The 16,762-nt window shown below is 38.6% G+C and overlaps 1 protein-coding gene and 1 long non-coding RNA gene across 4 annotated transcripts; one reads left to right on the forward strand and one right to left on the reverse strand.

Moving 5' to 3' along the window:
• Positions 1–2,118: 2,118 nt before the first annotated feature.
• LOC148914026 (uncharacterized) lies at positions 2,119–3,335 on the reverse strand. The gene is made up of 2 exons (XR_016121582.1): positions 3,134–3,335; positions 2,119–2,850 (listed from the first exon to the last, which is right to left on the reverse strand). It is a non-coding gene; the product is annotated as an uncharacterized LOC148914026 (long non-coding RNA).
• On the forward strand, positions 2,761–16,441 carry LOC116286329 (uncharacterized). Of its 3 annotated transcripts, none has more exons than XR_016121575.1 (19): positions 2,761–2,986; positions 4,132–4,309; positions 5,066–5,297; positions 5,890–6,087; positions 6,279–6,383; positions 6,467–6,574; positions 7,202–7,376; positions 7,570–7,706; positions 8,122–8,232; positions 8,322–8,362; positions 8,678–8,846; positions 9,897–10,051; positions 10,862–10,988; positions 11,490–11,675; positions 12,780–12,961; positions 13,482–14,088; positions 14,390–14,595; positions 15,274–15,339; positions 15,832–15,901. XR_016121575.1 is itself a non-coding variant. In XM_031692804.2 (19 exons), the coding sequence occupies exons 1-19, from the start codon at positions 2,761–2,763 to the stop codon at positions 16,053–16,055; spliced, it is 3,306 nt and encodes a 1,101-aa protein (XP_031548664.2). In that variant the 3' UTR covers positions 16,056–16,441. The 3 variants fall into 3 exon arrangements, 2 of the variants coding, with proteins under 2 accessions (XP_031548664.2, XP_031548665.2); XM_031692804.2 differs by having other exon boundaries at positions 14,390–14,468; positions 15,832–16,441; XM_031692805.2 differs by lacking the exon at positions 6,279–6,383 and having other exon boundaries at positions 14,390–14,468; positions 15,832–16,441.
• Positions 16,442–16,762: the final 321 nt, after the last annotated feature.

The raw sequence follows: 16,762 nt of genomic DNA on the forward strand, positions 1-16,762 counted from the left end.
CTTTTACGGTTTTTCTTCCCCTCAGGGGTGTGGTAGGGGTAATCCATTGGTCATCTTTTTCTACTCCTTCTGATATAGGGTTAGGCCTTGCTTTAAATTCTCTGAGAGCGGTTCTTCTCCTTTCATTTCTGACCAGATCTTCTGGAGCATTCATCTTGGCAAGTCCTTTAGCAAACGTTTCCCATCCAAGAGGGTCAATACCTTTGCGCGCTCGTAAAAAATCCCCCACTAGATCTCCAATGTGTGAACCAGACAAGGGCTTATCTTGGTAAATCAACTGGCCACTACGATCCCACTTCATGATATTAGGGTGTTCACGAATCTTGTTTTGATTAAGAGTTTCCCCCTTCCTTTCAAGGTCTTTGGTAAAGCCCTTAAAATATCTCGTTCGATCTTATCATCTTCTTCCTGCTCTTGTGGTTCTAAGGAGGGTTTCTCTTGTTCTTTCACTTCACTTGGGATCGGAGAATCCAGTTTCACCTTCAAGGGATGATCTTTCCGCTGATTGTAATACGTCAAGTAATTTTGCAAATTCTGAACATATTCCCGCACTTTTTCTTCATCAGTTAATTCTTTGCTTTTCAAGACATCTTGAATATCATGATCCAAATCCTTGAGTCTGGAAGTCAAAGGTGTGGTGTTGACTTTTTGCCTTTGTTGCAATCTCTCCAAAGTCTGTTCAGGGACCAGAACCATCTTTCTGGTATGATTCATTTTACAAAAATTGTTCAAAGACAGCTAAGGCAGGTGGGAGTAATACAGATAGAAAATTACCTCCTTTCTGGATCAAAACCTTTCGATTCTCTGGTAACGCTAATTCTTTATCCACTAATTTCAGCAAAGGAGTTTTAAACTCGGTCAATTTAGCTTTTTCCTTTAGAGTGATAGGTACTGTAGATTTTAACACATTATGCACACACTCGCAAAGAGTCTGGATTAACGAATCGTCAGCTTCTTTCAGGATAGATTTCACTTGGTTAGGTTTACTAGTAGAGAATACCTTCAAGTGATGGTAGTTGTTTCTCGCACGGCGACTCATGGTCAACTGAATAAACTTCCTTGAGTGCTGATCTTTTTATCCCTACTTGACGTAAGCGTATTGCGTATCGTCCGGAAAGATGTTGGTTCGTAATCGAAAATCCTCTAGGGTCTGGGGCTTGAGATCACAGAATAAGTACCCCCGAAAAGTTTCCCCGAAAAAATATCGAGCAACCTCTTCTGCTAGAAGAAAAATATCTAACTGTACGCAAAAAAATAACGTGCAAAGGTTGAGCTAAAAAATAAATATCATGCAACCAAAGATCCTGGAACCCCCCTCCCCCCCCTCATCAATTATCTAATGGTCCATCCCTAAAAGCCAAGTGTAATGACAACGGATTCAGATGATGAAAGGAAAAGACACGAAAAAGCAAGATGCCACGAATGTTGCAAGTGGGGTTTTGTCAAAGAAGCAAATGAACTAAGTGTAGATAGTTATTACCAAAACTAATTTTCTGTGTTGCTAGCTTTATAAAGAGAAGTTACTCAGTATCATTATCATTAAAGTGTGACCCGCGAGGTTTTGATGTCTCGTTCGCCCGACTTAACTGTCTTATATTGATTCAATCGAATCCCCTAAAGGATGAGTAGAAACCTCCTCCATAATCTGAAAATAATAATAATTATGATTATGATTATGATTATGATTATGGTGATGATGATTGATGATGTTGATGATGATTGATGATTTTGATGATGATTGATGATGTTGATGATGATTGATGACGTTGATGATGATGAGGATGATGATGGTGATGATGATTGATGACGATGACGATGACGATGATGATGATGATGATGATGGTGATGATGATGATGATTGATGACGATGACGATGATGATGATGATGATGATGATGATGATTGATGATGATGTTGATGATGATTGATGATGGTGGTGATGATGACGACGACGATGAAGATGATGATGATTGACGATGATGATGATGATGATGATGATGACTATAAGAGTTGGAGCACCTTAAGAGCTTAGGTCTGGGCATCCAGAAGTACATACTGCCATAATAATAATGATAATAATAATAAAATAAATAAATAAATAAATAAATAAATAAATAAATTGAGTTATCAATTTACATTTTTTATTTATAGAGTGCAAACAAAATATCCGTGAAACACTAATTACTAAATTGTTCAAAATAGTGCAAATTAAACAAAAGAAAACAATAGAATTAGCATAAAATAGTGTAAGTTAGTATAACTAATATTTCATTGTTTGCACTCTAATTTTAATTTTTATATAAAACAAAGTTACATTTGTTATTCCCTTCGTTGAATAATGCACAATTCAGGAACATCTGGATAGCGCCAGCATAATATAACGATTTAAAAGAACTAAAACGAAGAATTCTCATATCAAATCATGCACCATTACTAATTACTGAAATATGATGAAACGAAACAACAAGAATATTTTGCTAAGTCTCTTTTCTAGTTTCACTTCAACTATCCATCCCTCGTATTTGCACTCTGTCTTTCGTGATGTTATGAACGATTTCGTGACATCATCACGTGATTACCTCGAAGTTCTGTCTGGGTCAAAACGGTTTTCTTTTATACTAAACATTTTCTTGGAATTCTAAGCTTTCAGCTTGAAGTTTGCTTTTTTAACCCATGTTTCATCGCTTTCTATCGACGAATCTAGTTATTTAAACGTCGCAGATGTAAAATCTTCGGCTTGAATGAGAGTATTCTAACAATCATGATTCTAGGATGTCGAGTTGTTCGAGGACCAGACTGGAAATGGGGCGACCAAGATGGAGGAGAAGGATGTGTTGGAACAATTGTTGACCTACAAAAATTTGCAGATGGTCAAACATTGCCGTCAAAAACTGTACTGGTGTGTTGGGATAATGGGAAGCAAGCTGATTACAGGACTGGATTGAATGACTGCTACGATTTACGAGTCTTTGATTCCTCTTCAGCGGGTACATTTATTTGTTTATAATATTTATGTATTTCACGCATATATGTAGTATAGTATAGTATACCATAATATACCTTCAGATGTGTCATATTTCTGCTGTAATTAATCAGAGAAACCATTACATTGTAACTGTCATAACTTACTTTACCTTGGAACTGCATATTTTCGTGCATATACATCAGCCTCGGATTGCTTGATTAATTCAAACCCAAGGCGGAAGTCAATATTTAGTTCAGTTCGGTCGCTTTGCTTCGTTTATCAACTTCATTTTGTAAGCAGTCAAGAGAAAAAAATGAGATAATTTCAAAAGTTCTTGAGACTATCTTCTCTTCTAGTAGCTATGTGAGATATTCTCAGATTGTTTCAAACTTATAACAATGAAAAACCATTGATGCTAATAATTCCTTGCTTGGTCGATCAATGCCTTTCGATTCTTCAAGATAAATAAGCTTATAGGCACAGAAGTCTATTTTTCTTTATTTTTCGTATTTATCCCCAAACATTTTCATTAAACTAGTTCCTAGTTATAAATTGGTCTTCCTTTATTATTGTTCCGATTTTGATATAGGCCGATCTTTATTTACGTTTTTTCCTCATTAGCATTAAAAAATTTTAAGCTACAAGCAAACCGACTCCAGGAATCGAAAGAGAATGTCTTATTTAGTACTACTGAAGATTTGAGAATAATATGTTCAATATTTTGGGAGTAAAATGTTTTTAAAAGCGGTATGATTAATACAAAGAAACGTATGGTCGTGTGACAAGACTTCCGACCCTCGACTTACTACCCTAGACCCTCGACACTCGACCGAAAGACAGACTCTATTATTACATGTAGCAAATATGATTATGCATCGATTAGACTTCGAAAATCCTCTTTATCTCGTCTCCCAAAACTGTATCCTAAGCAACTCGAAGAGGTCATCAGCCTTTCCACCTTTTACTGAATTTTGAGTTTGTAGTATACTGCACCGTACATCTTGATTGAAAATATTTTATCATTATCGTCACGACAAGAAGAAGGATTTTTATTTTATTTTGTCTTACCGAAAAATGTCTTCAAATTGAAATAAAATTTGCATCTTCGTTTGCACACACAGCATTCTCTATATATATTATATCTCTATTTTTTATCTTGGTTTGTAGGAGTTGTGTTTAAAGATTTTACTTGTGATGGATGCATGACCTCGGGCATCACAGGAATACGATGGCACTGCACAGTATGTCACAACTTCGACCTGTGTAATGTTTGCTACATGAATGATGTGCATGACAAAAACCATGCATTTATTCGTTTTCACATATCGAACGACAGAACCAATGGGTGAGTGATAAATATAAAAGTACAAATTATATGATATTGCATGGAGTCTTGAATTAGTATATCGTTTGCCAATAGAAGGGTTTCATGGCAACCATACGCCTGGTTTCAGTTTGGTAAACATTATTCATTCTAGTTTATCTTTCTGGTTTATCTTTCGAGAGGATCTGGGACCGAAACTAATGACGACTGCAAAATAGAGCACGCCATGTAAGGCATTATGAACAAAATTAGATAAATTAGAGTTTCGTCAGTTAGATAGAAAACCATATTTTGCAAGAATTCAGGGTATTCCCTTCAGACGGCAAAGGAGTCTCGTGGACTTGCCTCACTACATCTTCACTACATATTATAACCAGGATATCTTGAATCTCCTTATTTTGAGCATTCTAACTGATCCCAAGGAGCTGAGGTTGATAACGGGACTTCTATGTATTTGTCGAAACTAGAAAACATTGCACCATGTTCGCCATCCAAGAAAAGAAACAGCGCAATTGTTTTGCGTTATATTAAACGTTTTTATTAGTGTAGCTGCATGGGCTGATTTTATTACAATATTGCAAACCCATCCATTTCGCATCATGGCTGAACAATCACGTCCATCCGGTTCGGAAGCAATTCCTAATAATTCTTCGATGCGGTGGGTGGGTGGGAGGGAGGTACAGGAGAAAGGTAAACTCATACCAACACGGCAAAGGTTGTTAGACAAAAAATTAATAACTAGAAAAACCAACCTTTAAAATATTATTGATTTTTCAGAACCAATGTTGGAAAGCACTCTGACGCTGTTGAGAAAAAGATTCGCGCCACTGGAATATTCCCTGGTGCCCTAGTAAAACAAGGACGGGACTGGACATTAGACAATGACTTAGGCTCGAAGGTTGGAGGCGTAGTAGGGCTAACTGCATGGGAAAATACACCCAGGAGTGCAGTCCTTGTAAACTGGGGTAACTCTTTTGAAATCAAACATAGAGTTGGATATGAAGGCAAAGTAAGTGTACATTTGTGAATTAAGGGTGGCGTAGCAGTAGACCTCTCGCTTTTCTCCGCAGGGATCTCGGGTTCCATTTCTGGCCTCGGCATCACATGTGAATAGAGGTTGTTGCGTTTCTCCTTTTTTCGGATACTTCGCTTCCCTAACCCCAAAACTCAACCCCTTACCGGCGTTTGCATTGCTACGCGGCCACCCCAGACAAAAATATAGACGTGCACTTTGCAATAGACTGCCGTCAATCAAACAAGTTGACGTCATTTACACGCGTTTGGATCGGCCCGGCTAGGCCCGGTGAGTGTGGCTCATAATACTTGTAAACAATCGACCGACGTTTTGGCGCCTTTTGAATTACACACGTGAGTAAATGGCGTCAACGTGTTTGATTGACGGCAGTCTATTGCAAAGTGCACGTCGCGATTTTTGTCTGGGGTGGCCAAGTAGCAATGCAAACGCCGGTAAATTCCAGCTCGATCTGTAAGTTAGTTGTGCATTTGGATCTGTTTGCGTACCGTACCTTTGCGAAAGAAAAGCAGTTGTACGTCGGATTTGTTGTTTTCTAATTGTTATCGTAATAATAATTCTTTTATAGATGGATTTATGCCTAGTCAAAGCTGCAAATGGGCCATGTTACTATAAAGACCATCTCCCTGTGGTATCTACGATTAGTATGCCGAGGTCAGGAGGGAATGAATTGAGAGAAGGAGACATGGTGAAAACGGAACTGGACGTTGAAACACTGAAGCAGTTGGCGGAAGGTCATGGGGGATGGGTAGATGCAATGCAAAAAGTGAGTTTGCAAAGTTTTCACAGCCGGTTTCATATTCCAAACCCATAAGATGACACTCTTCGAACTAGCTTTATTTCCTCCCTAGTCATTCGTCTCTATTTCTTCTTTATCTCCTGTTAGTGGGCTTCCTGCAAAGGGCGGCTTTCCCCTCTCAATGTAGTAACCTCTCATTTCGTGTTTTGTTTTTCAAGGTAATCGGAAAAGTAGGTAAGGTTGGCCGTATTGATGAAGACGGTGATGTTCATGTCCAGTATGGATTATTCAATTGGGTATTTCATCCCGAAGCACTTTGTAAGGTACGATGCTGATTTTTTAATTGCTTTTTGGTTTTGTACGTTTAAGTTAGCTAGTGCTCTTGATGCTCTTCTTCATTCATAAGGTAACTATAAATTTGCGAACTGGAGACAAAGTCAGAGTTGCCGGTAACAAAGAAACAGTGATGAACCTACAAGAAGGTCATGGAGGCTGGAATAATGCAATGGAAAATGTATGTAATATATCAAAAAATATTTGAATTAGCAAGACAGACATTTGACATAGATCTTGCACAATCCAGGGATTTAATTTCCAAATGCTATATCGAAATAACAAAGGGTATAGAGTAGACCTGGGCACCGAGTTAATATGGAATAAAAAGATCTCCTAAAAGCTTACATTGCGCATGGAACAAGGACTAGCTTACCAAGAATGCATGTTTTGCACCAAGCTAGGAAAATAAATGTACCATGTTGGCGATGCACGCACGGAATAATTCTAATGGATGACACAATTTTTTATATAGCGTTGAAAGCTTACCAAGCATGCAGTATATTGCATAAAGCTGGGAAGATGTAAATGCTTCATATCGTTAATAGTTTTGCTTTATAAATTAGCGAGCACTGAGCTCGAAAGTTCGGAAACAATTTTAATTGTTGAAATTAAAGGAACAGGCTGTTGTTAGTATTTTTGCCTTATTGACACCGGCCGAAAAGAAGGGCTGTCCAAAATCTTGATGACCCTTCCTCAAGATTACTCCGGAAACTTTCTTCTCAAAGGGAATTCTATATAGGAGTGGCGCATACATACGGTATGGACCTCGCACTCGATTATTATATATATTACATATGTTTTCCAGGTATTAGGGAAAGCTGGTAAAGTGATTCGAGTTGTTGATAATGGAGATATGGTGGTTAGCATCGAGGATCGTGTTTGGGTTTTCAATCCAGATGCTCTTATTTTGGAGTCCAAAGAAGAAGAGAGAACGCCTGCTGGACATGAAGATCCTTCTGCCAGCGCTACAACTGCCTTAGGTCAGTTTGCGTAAAGTATAACTCTACTCATGTAAGACCTTGAGTTCGAGAATTGAATCAGGGTCGCATTGGTGAGAGGTGAGCACTTTCACCTCTACGTCACCCATGCTTTTGGTTTCCTTATTTAATATAATGTTTGTGGAGATTGTAACAGAAAATGTATGGTGACTGAGCGAGTGCACTTTTCTTGTAGAACTTCTGCTTCACGCTATGCTTGAAGGAGTGTCAAATGCTTCCAGTTCAGAAACCGATTTTGAACCCCTTTTGGTGGCTACTACTGTTGGAAACTTGGAGAAAGTCAAGCAGATCATCGGTAGCAACAAAGCCTTGGTAGGACAATTTTCTGTTTCTATAATTGACATAACACCTCTCTCTCTCTCTCTCTAGAACCTCTGCACTGAAGTCAACTTTGTTTTAAAAATGATGATCAGTTGATAAAATAGTTTTTGCTTTTTCTTCCTTTAGTTTAAAATCTTCCTTCCTTCCTTCCTTTCTTAATTCCTTCCTTGCCTCCTTGCCTCCTTGCCTCCTTGCCTCCTTGCCTCCTTGCCTCCTTGCCTCCTTGCCTCCTTGCCTCCTTGCCTCCTTGCCTCCTTGCCTCCTTGCCTCCTTGCCTCCTTGCCTCCTTGCCTCCTTCCTTCCTTTCTTTCTTCCTTTCTTTCTTTCTTTCTTTCTTTCTACTCTTGTCTCTCCTTATATTTTATACTTACTTGCTTTGCTTAACCATTACTACACTCTTGTCTAGGTAAATCAAAAATTTGCCAGAAACAAGACGCCCTTGCAAGTGGCCTGTCATCAAGGAAAATCTGAGATTGTGTCTTATCTACTGGAAAACGGAGCTGACAAAGAACTAAGGGTAACTATGGTTCAACGTCTTACAACTTTGCATCTTTTAACATTTACTCACATGCAGTATTTTATTTAAAACTGTAATTTTTGACATAGGATGAACAAGGTTACACAGCATTGCACCATGCTGCTTATGGGTGAGTTCTATCGTACGTTATTTGTTTGAAGGAAGAATATAAGCCTTTTTAACTGCATTGTCATTAAATTAGCACGCTTTATGTACGCAGTCCATCCACCCACCCAATCACCCACCCACCCACCCATCTATCCATCAATCTATCCATCATCCACCCATCCACCCTCGCACCTATCAGACCAACAATCCATCTATTCACCCATCCATTCGTCCGAACGTCTGTTTGCCTATCCCCCCATACCTTTTCGACCTCCTCGTTTATTTTAGATCGATTACTAACCAATTCAGTTAATTCATTTCATTCTTGTCATTTCAGTGACGAAACCGGTGTTTGTGTTGTAGTCATGCTTTCTGCTAATGCCAAAGTGAATCCAACCGATTTGGACCGAACCAAGGTAACACCTCTCCATCTCGCTGTTCAAAGAGGCAATGAAGCAGGTGTGGTCGCTCTGGTACAATCTAAGTATTGTGATGTCAATTGCCAGGTACGAATTATAATTGTAAATTTAAAGAATATTTCATGTGAAACCAGGGAGAGCTGCCTCTTCTTATCCCCTTCACCTTTACTTTCACCATCAGAAACTTATATAAGTCCGTTATGAGATTCAGCTCCCATAAGTTTCGTCCTCGGAGATGCTATGTTCCTCATTTCCAAGAGTTTCCTGAGACGATGAAAGGGAAGGTTTCACATTAAACCCTTTCCTGTAGTTGATCATTGCTCTTAGAGATTATTTCATGCTTGAGGTATTGGAGAGTTATCGTTAAAATCGATTCCCAAAAACGCTGTTGAAGGTTTCAAGAAACTATGCTACGATGTTACATTGTTACTTGCAACTCCTTTTGTCCATAAAATTGTAGAAGGCACTTGAGGCCTATTCTGGATCCTTTCCCCTCCGCGGGGAATGGCAATATAAGGCAATAGTTTGCTGTATCGAAGATAAAAGATGACGGAGCGAACATATGTCAAGATATAAGTTGCATGAGACATCGTGTGACAGCGATTCGAGCTGTATAATAGACCATTTTCGAGTTCCAAATTACCGCTGTGTTCCTTGATTACAGACTCATTTACTCAGGGTTAGCCTCGACTCAGTGTCTAAATATTCACAAATACCAACAGTAAAGTAAAGAATGCACAACTTCAACAATACCGCAAACACTTTGAAATTCCACCGACCTTCACAAGAACTCATAAATATTCTGCAAAAAGTCGAGGCCAACCCTGAGCAACAGAGAACTCGAAAGTGGACTATTCTTTGTTTGAGCAAATCATCCCTAATAATAATGTACCTTTTCAAGCGTTACTAGTCGTGAAAAGGTACATTGATATCAGGGATGAATTACTCAAACAAAGAATCGAATGTTACCCCACTGAAGACCAAGTGTTGATTTCTTTATTTAACAGTACTGCTGGTAAATAAAGAAAATGATTCTGAAAGGAATCAACACATGGTCTTCAGTGCATGGGAAAACATAAAAACGCAAACAAAATCTTCCTCAGTATCAATTTTCTAATGCTTTATCATTTTATAAAGGACGTATTGGGAGACACACCTTTACATGAAGCAATTTTACGCAGTCAGAATAACATATTTTCCCATCTACTCAAAGCCAAGAACCTGGATCCAACTATTTGTAATGTAAATGGATTCAACATACTGCATTTGGCCTGTCTGAAAAACTGCCAACAGTAAGATCTGTTTTATATGTGTGCATATATGTGACATATTATTTTATACACCGAATTCAAAAAACGTTTTCATCGCCAAAGACGAAAGGCGATAGATCATTCCGACATGGAAATGGTTTCATTGAATACAAAGAACATCGAATCAGTCTCAGCACGAAGGGCCATACTCTTGACGAGAATAATAATAAGAAGCACAAGTCATTCCAGCTATTCTTGAATCTTGGAATGACATATATCTTATTTATTTTTGCCTATCGCCTATTGCCTATCGCCTTTGGCGATGACAGCGTTTTTTGAAACAGGTGCATGTATAATGCTTTTAAACCGAAGATGATACAGAAGTGCATCCATTGTCCCAGTAAATCTAAGCGAGCGCATCCTAATTAGATTATTTTGGATTTTGCTTTGAAAATTCGAATTTATTCCAACGAGCTTTGTTCCTGAAGCCTCTGGTTGCCGGATGTAGGGGGGGGGGGGGGGGGGGGGGGGGCAAGTATCTACAAGACGAAACTGTCTGTGCATATGGGCTAGAATAGAGGTTTTGCACCATCACATGAACGGCTGCCATATTAGATGGCGGAACATTGCTATCGTTTCGTTATTGTTCTGCCATCCAACCACAGGCATTCCAAGCTGTATTATGAGCTTTGGCAAGTGATAGTGCAAAACCTTTATTTGGAAGGGAGAAAAGCTTCCAGTTTTGCCCGCATCTCTAGCTCTGTACTTGTTCTTGTTTTGGTGTCTAACATATCTTTCTGTCCTCATACATTTGGACATTAAAACATTTGCCGTTTTTGTATTTGTTTTCAGTGCAGCCAAGTTATTGATAGAAAAGTTTCCAGGTTTAGTGGATATTACTAAAGAAGATGGATTTTCAGCTTTACATGTGGTTTCAATAAATAACCATCATGAAATTGCCAGACATTTGATTTTATCGGTAAGCGTACATTCCGTGAAAACAAGACTGACTAGATTTGTGAAAAGAAATGCTACTAAGGAAAAAAAAAAAAAACCAAATTAAAACCAAATTAAACAAAATAAAACGCTTTCGTTGCGTTTCGTTTCGTTCGTTTGCTTTGCTTTCGTAATTGCGTCTCGTTTCGTTCGTTTGCTTTGCTTTCGTAATTGCGTCTCGTTTCGTTCGTTTGCTTTTCTTTTGTAATTGCGTCTCGTTTCGTTCGTTTGCTTTGCTTTCGTTTCGTTATTTTGCTTTGCTTTCGTTGCGCCTCGTTTCGTTCGTTTGCTTTGCTTTCGTTGCGTCTCGTTTCGTTCGTTTGCTTTGCTTTCGTTTCATAATTACTTTCGTTTGCTTTGCCTTGCTTTCTTTTCTTTACTCTACCTCCTCGTTTCTTCTTTTTTTAATTTATTATTTTTAACTTTCTTTCAATCGTAATCAAATATGGGTTTTAATAATTGTGTTATCAAAATTTTTTTTCAGGGTCATTGTAGCATCAATATGCGAAACGATGAGGGCATGACAGCTTTAGCTTTGTCTGTATCAAGGAGTCACAAAGAAATGATCGAACTATTGATTGAGCATGGAGTAGATGTCGATGTGGAAGATAAAGATGGAGACACACCCCTTCATGTTGCTGTCATGAAACACTGCATCGTACACTTAGGGGTAAGTTACGGCATCCATGTTTGTTTTATTGTTATTTCCACCAACATGGCGCCATTTCTTTTGCCACATCCAACATTTTTACCAGTGTCGCTTTCTTATATAATCCAACCTGGCTAGTATGTCTTTTGTTTTGTTATCCGGCCAACATGGTGGACATGTCTTTTGTTATATCATCCAACATGGTGGTCATGTCTTTTGTTATATCATCCAACATGGTGGTCATGTCTTTTGTTATATCATCCAACATGGTGGTCATGTCTTTTATTATATCATCCAACCTGGCTAGTATGTCTTTTGTTTTATTATCCGGTCAACATGGTGGACATGTCTTTTGTTATATCATCCAACATGGTTGTCATGTTTTTTGTTATATCATCCAACATGGTGGTCATGTCTTTTGTTCCATCATAAACATGGTGATCATGTCTTTTGTTAGATCATCCAACATGGTGGACATGTCTTTTGTTATATCATCCAACATGGTGGTCATGTCTTTTGTTATATCATCCAACATGGTGGTCATGTCTTTTGTTATATCATCCAACATGGTGGTCATGTCTTTTGTCATATCATCCAACATGCTGGTCATATCTTTTGTTATATCATGCAAAATGGCGGCCACGTCTTTTGTTATATCATCCAACATGGTGGTAATGTCTTTTGTTATATCATCCAACATGCTGGTCATATCTTTTGTTATATCATCCAACATGGTGGTCGTGTCTTTTGTTACATCATCCAACATGCTGGTCATGTCTTTTGTTATATCATCCAACATGGTGGTCATGTCTTTTGTTATATCATCCAACATGGTGGTCATGCCTTTTGTTATATCATCCAACATGGTGGTCATGTCTTTTGTCATATCATCCAACATGCTGGTCATATCTTTTGTTATATCATGCAAAATGGCGGCCGCGTCTTTTGTTATATCATCCAAAATGGCGGTCATGTCTTTTGTTATATCATCCAACATGGCGGCCATGTCTCTTGTTATATCATTCAACATGGTGCTTACGTTTTGTCATGTTACTAGGTATTATCTTATTTCCTTACGAGTTAATGCAAAGAAACAATAACATTGTCATTTCTTTTTTATTCCAGGTCGATTTTCAGTCTTTGGGGTTGGATGGTCCAGCAGGCAACGAGGCTGAAAAAGCCATTGCACTTTTCCTAGTCGCCCGCGGTGGAGCAAAATCTGACTACAGTAACCATCAAGGAAAGACCCCACTGGACCTTTGTATTGATGAAGAATTGAAGGAGATGCTCAGGCGTCAAGACTTAGTGTATGTTTATAATAGCCTGTTGTATTGGAAAATCGCACGATCTCGAGTACAATTCGGAATTTATAGGTACGAGTGATATTTTGAAAGTTTTCAAAATTGGACGAGCCTTTATGCGAGTATCTATAAATTCCGACTTGTACGAGAAGATTGTGCGATTTTTTGTTTAGAACAAATTCAACAAAATTGAACAACTTAATTGGGACTCTATACAGAGTACAATTTGGGACTGTACTCCTCTTGTCCAATCAGAATCGAGTAATTTTGTAGAGTGTATTATAATAATATGGTAATACAATATATACTATGACGCGCGTGTGGGTCAAAGTTGGTTTCCACGCAGCCTTCTTCTTGGTTACTTTGGTTCCAGAGATCTTTCTCTGTACTGACATCGGTTTAACTCTAGCTCGCCACTAAGAAAAAACTTCTGCTAGCATGGTAGCGCCAAACATAAATTTCTAGATCACTTGGGCTGTTATATAAGTTTTTAATGGTAGTTGAATTAAAGAATATTCTTTTGCAGGCGAAGAAATAAATACCAAGGTGGAACTCCAGCTGCGTTGGCTACACAAGCACGACCAGTGCCAGGTTCTTTTCGAGCTCCTTCGCCTAGGACAGCTGTTCCACTACCGATAGCCTCTCCTGTTGCAGGAAATCCTAACCTGATACCAACTTCACCAGGTTCTCCAAGGGAGCCTTGTGAGGCTCCTCCCAAGTCATTTCCAGAACCTAAACCTATTCCAGCTAAAAGTGCCATAGGGTCATCTGATGATGCCAAAATGTTAAGTACAACTAAGCCTCTTCCAATTGATCCTCCTACGCCGGTATCAAAGCTTCCAGCTGTTGTTCCAGCAATAGTATCGTCAAGACCGATAAATACAAAGGCTATGGCCACTGCGCCTGGGCCTGCAACCCCATCTAGATCTACTGCTGAAGCGACTCCTGCTGGTGACATACCCATGGCGTTAGCGAACCTGGAATTAAAAGATGACACATCTGCTTCGAATGTTGTAGGCACTTCTTCTGCAGAATCCGAAAGAAGGAATACTAATAATGACATATCGTCAGAAATAAGGACCTCTTCAAATGAAAAGGCAAAAATGGTCAAATCACAGAAGACTAACGTACAGGTGAGTGAGTGCCGCCTGTTCCAATTTCAAACCTAGAGGTTAAAAGTGTTTCATTCCGACGTAAAGAGTATTGCTATAGGGCAAAGACTCTAGTAAATTGGCATTATATGCTTTGTAATAAAGCTTAGATATATCTAATTTATAATCTAGTTTAATTGTCGTCCAATTGTCAAATATCGTCAAAGTACATCACATTTCGCCATATCCTTGGGTAAGTTAAAGATAACCCCAGCTGCCCCACAGTGAAGTCTTTTAATGAAATTGATATACACCCAAAATTTTGTTGGTTTTCTGTTTATAGGATGAACTGTGTCGTTATTGTAGAGAGGAAAAAGCAGATGTAATATTCAAACCTTGCAACCACAAAGTTGTGTGTCAGGGTATGTACTGGTAGCACTTCACTGTCAATAAAAGTCAAAAATGGGTAGCATGGGTGGTGCAGTGGTTTACTGCTCGCCTCTCACCACTGTGGTCCGGGTTCAATCCCTGGCTCAGACTGGATCATATGTGAGTTTCATTTGATGTGTTGTGGTTCTCTCCTATGCTACGAGAGTTTTCTCCGGGATCTCCGATTTCCTCCCTCCTTTAAAATCAACATGTGAGTTGAGTGTTGTATGTTGTAAATATAGAATGTAGTTGTAGTGCGTGTGTAGGGAACCTCACGCCGAAGAGCCCCGTACGGGAAGTCCGGGTAGTTGTAAAATATAAAATATAAGTAAAAATAATTTACGAATGATAAGTTACATTTAGCTACGACTTTTTTTTAGCTAGGTCATGGTAAGCTTGCTTTGCAAAATAGACCTCCACCTTTAGCGTAATGTTTTCCTTTTTGATAATAAAATTATTTGTTTCATTTGCATCAATTTTCATGTGTCGATCGTCTCATGCACAACCACGTAAACAAAACAATGATAGTCTAGCCAGAAATGGAAAACATTGTGCCCAAAGTAAAGAGGTCTATTATTTCAAAAATTGAATATTAAACAATATTAAAGCAATGGTCATTCACAGTTTACATATATCAAGTTCTGGATGCACTTGAAAGGTTCCCAAAAGAAGAAAAAGAACACACCGAGTGTTGGTGACTCTTCATTGTGCAAATTCAAACATATGTTCTTTTTTAATTGCGAACTTTTCAATTGCATTTCAACAATCAAAGGGGTTTTTCCTATTTCCTATTTACAGGTTGCTCCCTGAGGGCAAGATTTTGCCTGAAGTGCGAGAAAAAAATCAATAGCAAACTTGCTCCAGGTAACTAAGTGTACGGTTAGTCTCAAAGCTTAGAGTATCATCATCCATGTAGAATAACATGCAGTATACAGATATTGGGCACCTCTTTGCAAACGTACCCAGTCAGCGATTTTGGGGAAAGCGTCAAATTGCATGCAAAACTTAAAATAGAGTGACTTTACTTCTTCTGAATCAGAAACTCTGCATATTTAAGGTGCTTTAGCGGTAGAGCACTCGCCAGTCAATTCTGGGGTCTCGGGTTTCATCCCTGGCTCAGCATCCGATTGGCATCATTGTTTAGACTCTTCCTTTATCCTTTCTTTTTTTCCCCTTTATTCGAGGGTTTTTTCCTTGGGTTCTCCGGTTTTCCACCTCCGCAAATTCCCAATTCGATCCGAGAGTTTGAAGTGCCCTTACTTTATCATGTCCAGAGGTTTGAATGTAGAATATTGATTTTTTCTTGTAAAATGACCAGACCATATGAACAACTAATTGTGCTCTTACCATGTTTAGGAACAGAAGCTCCACTCTTGTCCTTAACACACATAAAAAAAGATTATGAAAATAAAATAAAAGAATTAGAGCTTCTGGCAATTTGTCGAATTTGCATGGACAGTCCAAGCAACGTGGTATTCCGACCGTGCGGTCACAAGTGCTGCCATGAATGCGCTAGAAGATTGTACAGATGTCATAGTTGTAAAGAGAAAATAGATGAAAGAATTGTCTCATATCAGTAGTAACTGGACTGCCGAGATAGGTTGCAGAAAGACTACAATTCTAGCTGGGCGGACTAGTTCTAATAATTTAGGAATGGAAAGCTGTAATTACATATGATCATGAAGTCCTCAAATGGGCTATATCTGTGCTCCATTTGAAAGAAGGGAAAGGAATTTATTATATATTAAAAATGACAAGAAATAGCCAAGATCCAAGATTTATCCTTTAAAGGAATTCATTGCTGCTTACTTCAAATGTAGATAAGATGATTTGTGCTTTGAAATAGCGCTATCTCATTTCAGTTCGATCTTTTATGTCCATAAAATAGAACGAGGGGCCCACGCGGGAGTGGATTTCAAAGATTCCGCTTCAAGTAAGAAATAGATAAAAAATTGTTTTAAACAAATTTGTCTTTTATTGCGTCTGCATTTGACATGGAGTTGCAGTAGGGAGGGTGGGGGGGGGGGGCAAAATTGTAAAGCTTTCCATGTGATTTTGCAACCACACCCCCCACCCCCCTTCCCTCCATGTGCTAATAAATAAAAACCGAGAGAATAGAAAATGTGTGGCAAGAGCTGTTATGGTTCCAATTTTTGGACCCGGAAGTAATTATTATTCAAGTGAGTAATAATGTTATTCATATAAAAAAATTCCGGGTCCGTATCAAAAGCATTTCTGTTAAGTTCGTGCTTGCAATTGTCTTCATTATGATTTGTTGTACAATACC

The sequence above is a fragment of the Actinia tenebrosa genome, unplaced genomic scaffold (assembly GCF_029948245.1).
Source record: "Actinia tenebrosa isolate PJP-AT-01 unplaced genomic scaffold, QUT_ActTen_1.0 PGA_scaffold0__85_contigs__length_37466705, whole genome shotgun sequence".
NCBI classification, from domain to species: domain Eukaryota; kingdom Metazoa; phylum Cnidaria; class Anthozoa; order Actiniaria; family Actiniidae; genus Actinia; species Actinia tenebrosa.

What these genes read in the sequence shown, in the direction of transcription:
- LOC116286329 (XM_031692804.2), top strand. Translation starts at nt 2,761, where the DNA reads ATGATTCTAGGATGTCGAGTTGTTCGAGGACCAGACTGGAAATGGGGC. An exon ending in ATCCCGAAGCACTTTGTAAG is followed by an intron (nt 6,384 to 6,466) that starts GTACGATGCTGA and finishes TTCATTCATAAG; the next exon opens with GTAACTATAAATTTGCGAAC. An exon ending in GAGCTGACAAAGAACTAAGG is followed by an intron (nt 8,233 to 8,321) that starts GTAACTATGGTT and finishes TTTTTGACATAG; the next exon opens with GATGAACAAGGTTACACAGC.